At 45.0% G+C, this 9,616-nt stretch overlaps 1 protein-coding gene across 1 annotated transcript in view; it reads left to right on the forward strand.

The window, feature by feature from the left end:
* AK9 (adenylate kinase 9) overlaps window positions 1-8,234 on the forward strand; it is a 177,920-nt gene extending 169,686 nt beyond the window's left edge. Inside the window, exon 39 of the mRNA XM_026656149.1 lies at window positions 8,032-8,234. Within this exon, the coding sequence (XP_026511934.1) occupies window positions 8,032-8,234 (203 nt within the window). The remainder of the gene's footprint in view (window positions 1-8,031) is intronic.
* Window positions 8,235-9,616: the final 1,382 nt, after the last annotated feature.

The raw sequence follows: 9,616 nt of genomic DNA on the forward strand, positions 1-9,616 counted from the left end.
CTTCCTAGCATGAAGGTACCCATGAACACTGGGGTGCCAGAGTTCAAGCCTAGGATGAAGAAGGATAGGAAGGCCAGGTTGTAATTCCTGCTGATGGAAGTGGTGCTCAGCCCACAGTCAGAGTCATCCCAGTCTGACCCAGTGCTGAGTGCTGCAGCTTCAATGAGAGGTGCAGTTCCTGTGTTAGCAGAATCCCGGCACCATTCTCCCTTGCCTACACTGAGGAAAAAGTACAAGGCTTCCAGGGGAAGAACTCCAGCCTCTAAGTCTGGTAAGATGGTCAAGGAGTTGAATAGAGTACACCTGAACCCTAAGCACTCCTCCAAATGTCTGCCTAAATCAGCACAGTCGGTTCCAGCACCACAAGGGACATTGTCGAGGCCAGAAGAGGCATCATCAACTTCTTCGGCACCGCAACAAAAGACCATCTCAGTGCCAACTACTCCAGAGGTGTTTGCAGTGGCAAGGAACTTTAATTGTCTTTCTGTGCTGGTGTCCCTGTCCTTACAAGAGTCTGGTCCCCCAGCAAAGCTGCCAGTGATTCCAACACCAGTACCGCAGTTGCCCACTTCCCAGACAGGCAGTCTCTCAGTGCCATCCCAGGGGAAGCCTGCTATGATGGCATTACTCTGCCCATCACCTGGCTCATAGCACAAGTCCCCAAAACCAACAGGATAGGCTCTGCCATGGTCAGAGGAAAGGGAATTCTCCTTGTCAGTTCAGGGGTGGTGTCATATGTGTCTCAACCCTGAAGCAGGACCTGCCGGTCTTTGCCCAGATCCTCTCTTCCTACTTACCAGCAATGGCACCTCCCATGGGAATATGGCCAGGATAATGGAGCCCTGCCCCATTTCAGTGGCCATTTTGGAACCCATGGGGGTTTCCCACAACATTCAGCTCTTCTCCACACTGTGTATACTCAATGCTCTCATTTAGAAGCTCCATCTCCAGAGTTTGGTACCGGGCCTGGTACTGAGCATCAGGAAGAGGCTCCAGTGCCAGAGCAACAGCCCGCAGAGGAGATTCTACCTCTCCCACTCTTGGCTTCCTCTTCGTCCTCACCAGATGATGCTGTTTTGTCTGGAACAGCATCGCAAGGTGGATACACCCCATCTCAAGGTACCATGTCGTGGGAAAGCAAAATGGGGGTGGGGGGTTGATGACTCAAATGCCTAGTAGCTAGCGTCGTTACAGCTGCCCTTGCCTTCTGGGCAGCGCAGCCAAGCAGTCCCAGCTGGGCCAGTGTGGAGTAGATACACCCCATAACAAACAATTTCACCTCCTCCTAATGACTTTGAAGTTTATCAGGAGTTGCTAAAGAGAGTGGCTGAAGACTTAGGTGTGTACAGGTCGATGAGGTCAGGGAATCTTCACATCACCTGGTTGACTTTTTATCATTGGTGTTTCCCTCTAAGGTAGCTCTGCAGTAACAAGTTAATAGTAGAGCCTATAAAGGCTCTGTGGCTGGCTCCTTCACTGCCTCCCACCTCAAAAAGGGCAGAAAGAAAACATCATGTGCCTTATCAAGGTTTTGAATACCTCTATACTCACCTGCCACCAGGCTCATTAGTCATGAGAGCAGCTAATGAGAGAGAGTGTGTCAAGGGCATCAGGCTGCCACCCCCAACAAAAAGGACACTAAAAAGATGAATGTATTTGGCAGAAAAAAATATTCAAAGGGGAGTTTGCAGCTGTATATCACTAACCAACAGGTTCTACTGGGAATGTATAATTTTAATTTATGGGGCTCCATGGAAAAGTTCAAAGAGCTACTTCCAAAGAACACAAGACAGGAGTTCTCTTCCCTAGTCAATGAGGGCAGACTAGTCACGAGAACATCACTGCAGGCGGGGCTGGACGCAGCAGACTTGGCAGCTAGAACCATGCCTTCTGCAGTGGCCATGAGTAGATCATCCTGGCTACGGTCTTCTGATCTTCCCTGTGAAGTACAGAGCACTATCTAGGATAGGGATCGGCAACCTTTGGCATGCGGCCCACCACGGTAAGCCCCCTGGTGGGCCAGGCCGGTTTGTTTACTTGCCGCGTCCGAGGTTCGGCCGATCGCAGCTCCCACTGGCTGCGGTTCACTGCTCCAGGCCAACGGGGGCTGTGGGAAGCGGTGGCCAGCACATCCCTCGGCCCCTCGGTTCTCTTTGGGAAATATGGTCACCCTGCTGCTCCCAGCCGCCGTGGGCAGTGGGGGAACCCTCAGGCTCCCAGCCACCATGGTGATGGGGGAAACCATGGAGCCGCAGCAGCAAAAGTCGCAGACAGGTCACGGCTTCTGTGAATTTTTGTTTATTGCCCATGATCTGTCCATGACTTTTACTAAAAATAACCATGACAAAATCTTACTTAGTTAGGCATAGGCCTCCCCATCCTGCTGCCCTAGCTCTGGGCCCCCTCAGGACACCTGGAATTGCAAAGCAGCCATTTTCATGGGCCAGCTGGAGTCAGCACATCAGTCTCCATCTCTCCAGACCCAAACCCCCTCCCCTTCGCAAACCATCTGTCCCACTTCTGCAGTGCTTCGTCCCGGATTACTTTGGACCAGTGGGTCTTGTGCATTGTGGAAGTGGGATATAATCACCAGTTTGCTTCTACCCCTCCCTCTCTCTTCAGGGACCACTCTCATGAGAATTACCTTGTCCAGGAAGTTCAATCATTCCTTCTTTTGGGAGCAAGAGACGAGGTTCCATATGGTCTCAGAGGGAAGGGGTTTTATTTCCTACATTCCTAATTCCAAAAGCATTATCTTAACAAATTCTTAAAAAGGATAAAGTTCCATATGGTCACCCTAGCTTCTATTATCCCTTCCTTGGATGCTGGGGACTGGTATGCCACCATCGACTTAAAAGATGCCTACTTCCATTTGGCAATCAGTGAAGCTCACAGGAAGTACCTCTGATTTCTGGTAAATCAAAACCATTACTAGTTCACTGTACTACCTTTTGGCCTGACAGCAGCTCCCAGGGTCTTTACAAAGGTCATAGCAGTTGTAGCTGAATTCCTTCGAAGATCAGGAGTACAAGTTTATCCCTGCCTAGACAACTGGCTTGTCAAGGGCCAGTCCAAACAGCAAGTGCAGAGCAGTGTTACCCTGAGTCAACAGTCAATGCTCAGTATTCAATGCTCTGGGACTGTTAATCAACACAGAAAAATCTCTCCTCTCCCCAGTCCAGAGAATAGAGTTTATAGGGGCTTGTGGGTAGGTGGCAGCATCTCCCACTTAGTGGTTAGGGCCCCAGGAGGCCATTACACTCAAGGGTTCATCTCTAGTGACATCCTTGTCTCGTGGGTGCAGTCCACAAGTGGCAGCCCTGCCTAATGGGTTCAGTTCTTGAGTGGGGTAGGGGAACCCAGGCTCTCCCACTCCACCGGGTTCCGACCCAGGACCCTGGGAAGCTGGTTCAGCTTTGCCCACCCTGTGGTATCTTGTGCCAGCCTCAAGTCAACTTCCCTGGGTTACTTTATACCTCCCTCTGCATCCTAGCCGGCCACTGTCCATCCCTGGGGCATGATGCCTTCCAGACTTCCTGCCTTACTCCCAGTCTCTGGGAGCTGTAGCTCCCTCCCCCTCCATTCCCTGGCTGGGTGCAGGATCAGGTCACGTCCTTCTCTGGAGTTCCCAGAGCATGTCCGTCTCCCTGGCCTGCCAGCCCCCATTGAGCTATCTGGCTGCCTTTTAAATCCCACCTCCAACTCGAGCATGCAGGGCTGTGCTGGATTAAACTCAAACCAGGGCCTTTCTTCCAGACTACAAATTCCAGGCAATTTGATCAACTGTCATAGGATTGAAGCCTCATCTGGTCTCAACAACACAAAACTGTTTGAGGCTTCTGGGTCACATGGCCTCTTGCATCTATGTGGTTCATCAAACTAGATTGCAATTCAGAATTCTGCAGGGCTGGCTGGCATCAGTTGATTTGCCAAGCCACCATCAAGCCAAGCCCTCACTACTCACCCAGCCACCATGGACTCCATGGTGTGTGTAGGTGTTCCATGTGCCTGCCCACAACCAACTCTCATGCTAGTGACAGAAGCTTTGACCCTGAGATGGAGGACCCAGCTTGGTTTTCTACAGATGCAGGGTCTATGGTCCTCAGAGAACTTAGCTTTACACATCAGGAACTGAAAGCTGTCAGTCTGGCATGCCAAGTATTTCTATCGCAGATCAGGGGAAGCAGTCTGTTACTCCTCACAGACAACATGGCAGCAATGTTTTACCTCAACAAGCAGTGGGGAGCCCACTCTTCTCCACTTTGTCAAGGAGCAACCCTACTCTGGGAGCTTTGTATTGCCAACTCAGTAGATCTAGAAGCATCTTACCTGCCGGGCATACAGAACGACCTAGCAGACCACCTGAGCAGATCATTGACAAGTCACCACATGAGGTCTCTTCGCTCAGATGTGGCCATACACATTTTCCAGCAGTTCGGTTTTCCCCCAGTAGACCTATTTGCGAAAAAATCTAACAGAAAATGTCAGCAGTTCTGCTCCCTATGGGGCCACAGTCCAGATTCCATGACAGAAGCCTTTTTACTGATGTGGTCAGGCACACTCCTCTACGCTTTTCTGCCAGTCCAATTCATTCACAGGTATTGCTAAAAATAAGACCGGACCAGGCCAGAGTCATACTTATAGCCCCAGCATGGGCCCATCAGCAATGGTTCTCCACTCTCCTGGAACTGTCAGTGAAACCTCCAATTTCACTTCCATTGGACTTGGACCTAATCTCCAAGGATCATGGTTGCCTTCTATACTCGAGCCTACAATCCTTTTATTTAACTGTGAGGATGCTCCAAGGCTAGACACTAGGGAGCAGGCTTTCTCAAAAGGCATTCAAGAGATCATGCTACATAGTAGAAAGCCTTCTACAAGAGTGATTAAATGGAGGCATTTGTCCAACTGGTCTCATCAATATGGGGTATTATCATCCAATTATTCAGTTCAACTTATTCTGGACTACTCATTATACCTAAATACCAAGGTTTGGTGGTTAGTTCCATCAAGATACATCTGGCTGCTATTTCAGCATTACATCCTATGGCCAACAATCGCTCTGTTTCTTCAGTGACATGTCCATGATATTTTAAAGGGCTTAGACAAATTATACCCTCAAGTGCAATATCCTGTTCCCCCTAGAATCTAAACCTAGTTACTGTCAAGACTTATGGGTCCCCCATTTGAATAGTTGGCTACCTGCTCTCTGCTGCTTCTGTCAATGAAAGTGGCTTTTCTGGTGACCATTACTTCAGCTAGCAGAGTAAAGGTGTTATAGGTATTAATGTCAGGATCTCAGTCTTTTAAGGACAGTATTTGCCTGCGCCCTCAACTGAAGTTCCTCCCAAAGATGGTTTCCTCTTTCCATGTCAACCAGCCAATTTATATGCCTATTCTCTGCCGCAAGCAGGATACAAGCCAGGAGGAAGAGCGTTTGCATACCTTGGACATCAAAAGAACCTTGGCATTTTACCTAGATAGAACCAGACACTTTCGTAAATCTTCCCAGCTGTTCATAGCAGTGGCTGACAAAGTAAGAGGTCAGTCTCCACCCAGAGAATTTTTTCTTGGATCTCATCCTGTATACGTATATGCTCTGAATTGGCTAATATCACTCCGCTCTTCAGAATTACAGCTCATTTGTTGAGGTCACAATCAAACTCAGTGGCCTTTTTGGCACAAGTTCCAGTTGCAGTCATTTGTAAAGTGGCAATCTGGTGCTTGGTCCACATTTGCATCCCACTATGCTGTGGGTCAAGACACCACAGACGATGCTAGAGTGGGACGAGTTGTTCTCCCATTTTTCTTGAAATAGAATCCAATCCTATCTCCTGTTCTATGGCATGTGAGTGACCAAGAGTGGAATGCACATGTGCAATCACTTGAAGAATTAAAAACAGTACTATCCTGTTCCATAACTGTTGTTCTTCAAGATGTGCTGAACATGTCCGTTCCCCGACTTTCCCTTCTATCCCTCTACATTGGAGTTATGGCAAGAAGGAACTGGGGCCAGGGGCTCTGCCCTTTATACCTGCACACAGCAGCATGAGCCAGCTGGGGAAATTCAAGCTGCCCAACCGGTACTACGGAGGGAAAAAGTTTCTGACAGCTGGGTGCACGGACACCAAGAGTGGAAGGACATCTGCAACGTATCTCGAAGAACAACAATTAAGGAACAGGTTTGAAACCATTTTTATTATGACATGTTCTAATATTTATCTTTCTATCAAGACCTGTTTCCTTGTGACTATTAATTCAACAAGAAAGGTTTCAGAGCCTGCTGTGCTGTCAATGAAAGAACCATATAATATATTCTACAAAAACAAAGTGGTTTTCCTAATCCCCAAATGCTTTCTAATCAATACATTACATTTTCCACACTTCTCATGAAATTGTTGTACTATCTTTGTGTTCAAACCATTAACAACCTAAGGAGAATTTAGGGCACCATCTGGACATGTAAAGAGCCATGAAAATTGATCTCAAATGTACAGATTCATTCGCAGAATCAGCCTCAAGGTTCATTTACTTCCTCCCAAAGTGTATAGGCCTCCAAATTCTCCCTGGCCATGCGGATGAAGTGCTGAATTGTTAACACTTTTGTAGCATCTGTTAAACAGTTCCAGGGATTCAACTTCATTCCACACACTCTGTAGCAGTTTTCTGGACAGAGCCTTGACTACTACAGAGGAGATATATAGAGTAGCCACTTGATCCTTGACCAATGCTTTTAACATTAAGTGCACCTCCTGTCCTCTTAAAATACATCCTTTGCGGGAAGGTGCTTTGTGCATTGGTCCCATTGTAAATTTTTCTAGATCTTTTTTCTCAAGCAGTTTGGACTTCTGTCTTCCTCCCTTTTACCTACACTGTCTCTTTCCTTCATTCCTGTGCTTTACTATTTCACTGTTGTGCTTTAGTGCACATCAGTCACAGATTGTGGGAGATGCTGGGCTCCAGAATGGAAGTTTGGTACCTGATCATTTCTTTTCAGAACATCTGAAACAATCCACCCACACTGGTGATTTACAAATAGGAAAACCAGAAGTAGAATTTAGCCTAACACATGCCCACACTGAAATGACATTTAGTTTGTCTACCAGTTTTGACTCTATTGTTAGGGTTTTGTTTTAAAATCACATCTAAGTGTTTCTGTGGCTTTGGAAGCAATCTTCTGGTGGGCAGAAATAATAGGTATGGTCTCACTCAGAGTTCCCTAGTAACAGTGCTGAACTGCTTCCAATAACTGTGCAGAAAAGGCACTGCCTATAAATCACAGATTAGGAGAGATGTCACTCATGGAAAGGAAATGGTCAGGTTACCTCACCATAGTTATTCATGCCCACTAGCTTGACTGCTGTATTATGCTCTGCTTACAAATACACTTGAACATCACTCAGGGCTTCAGCTAGTGCCGCAGGCAGCTGCATACATTTTTAAGTAAGACAGATTGTTATAGCACGTAGCATAGTTCCCCATGCTGTCCAGTCCAGTTCTAGGCCCCATTCAAGATATCGATTATCATCTATACAGCACTGACTGGCCTGAGATTTGGCTGTCTTAAACCACCAGTTCCCCTATGCCTCATTACAATTACACTCAAGAAGAATACTCTTGCTTTCTGTCACCATGGTTGAATACCAAAATGTGGGGTGGAAGAAGTGGGGTTGGGGTATAAGGCCCTTGGCCCTGAAATTTGTTTCCACTTGGCTTTTTAAGATGTATTTTTATATGCTTTTTTTCATGAAAGACCAAAAAGCTGAGCACCCATGGCTATTTAAATTCAAGTTATGAATGCTCTGCATTTCTGAAAATCACATCCCAAACCTTTTTTTTTTTTTTTTAATCTGGGCATGTTGCCTTCGGCTGTAGCCTGTGGTAGTGTTATCAGTAGTTGAGGTGGAAAGGTGTGGGTTTGATCTTTCTGTCTTTAATTTGTAATATGACTCCATATATCATGATGATTGCAATATAAATTAAAAAAATAAATGTAACATGGCATATTTTAATATACTTGATTTCTTGCAGCTTACAACCCCAGGAGCTCAGAATATGTACGAAAAAAGTACAAGAGGAAACTGGAGCAGTTCATAGATCACTGTGACCTCATCCCCTATTTGGGTACTAAAATGACGCGTAAATACAAAGAACCTCAAAATAGACCTATTGACTTTGATCACAAATTACAGATGTTTTTGTGTCTTAAAGATGTAGATCCAACCTCTGGTTAGTTTGGAATGTGCAATAATGAAATAATTGGGCATTTTCATTGAACTACTGAATTCTGATTAGCTTGGTGAATATACTTATTTTGTACTTCAACTGGTCAAAGGCTTATCCATAAAAGTAATTCTGTTAACAAAGAACGTTATACTTTTATGAATAGATAAAATACTCTGATACGCAGAATTTAGTTATGATTGGCTGGCATAGATTTGATGTAGTTTACTATAGAAACAAATATTTAGTTTAATATTCATATACAATATATTTTAGAAATGAAAAGTAGGGAATATTTTGATCAGCACTGAAATAAAATTATTAAATATTCTGAAACACTTCACTGAATTTTACAATCTTGTTTTTCACATAGTCATTTCAGATATTTTCCTGTCTCTCAGTATGTCAGCATTATTAGTACAATAAATGCACTTTTATTACATGCAATGAAACAAGCTTAAATTTACTTTCAGACCATTGTACAGTCAGAGGCAGTTAGACACATGACTACATTGATTAACTTGTTCTAGATTTTATACCTACCACTATTTCTGATCATTAACAATGTAACCAATCATTTCAAGGGGAAAAAGGATGTTTAAAAAACGTTTGAGAAAAAATGGTCTATAACAGAAATCAAGAAGTTTCAAGATACCAGTGTTTTTAAACATGCCCAAGCAGAATGCTCTTGGAAATAAGTACCTACAGGTGACATGACATCTGACCACAGTAGTTATTGCCTGTACCTTGTATTGTTTCTACCTAGTTCTTTATGTTTGTACAGCCATATTTACAATTTACAGTTTAAGGAGGGTGTGAATGTAAAACTAAAATATTAAAAAAGTTCTCAAAGATCTTTATCTCAGAAAAACACTCAGAACCTATCCGCTCTCAGGCCCGTATCTTTCTGTTTGAAAGGACTTTAAAAAAGCCTAAAAGAGTCCTGTGGCTAGACTAACAGACATCTAGACTGATTCTTGCCTGCATATTTATACCCGCCTCTGGAAATTTCCACTACATGCATCTGACGGAGTGAGTATCCACCCATGAAAGCTTATGCTCCAATATATCTTAGTCTATGAGTTACCCCAGGACTCTTTGTTGCTTTTTATAGATCCACACTAACACAGCTACCCCTCTGATACTTAAACAGCCTAGTTAGTTCTCAAAGCCCAGCTCATGTTTTAGCCGGTTTCTTTCAAGCATTTTCTTTCCACATTTGCTGATTTTTTAAAAATATGTTTTAAATAAGGCAAGAGTTTCTAAACTGTGGGACTAGACTAGCAGGGCGGTGAGCGGGTGCAGAGAACGAGCGACCCCTCCGCTGGCGGAAGGCGGCCGAGGTCCGCGGTGTTGCACTGGCGACGGGTCGGGAAGTGGTGACACGAGTGAG

Source organism: Terrapene carolina, unplaced genomic scaffold (assembly GCF_002925995.2).
Source record: "Terrapene carolina triunguis isolate 2854851 unplaced genomic scaffold, T_m_triunguis-2.0 Scaffold42, whole genome shotgun sequence".
NCBI classification, from domain to species: Eukaryota; Metazoa; Chordata; order Testudines; family Emydidae; genus Terrapene; species Terrapene triunguis.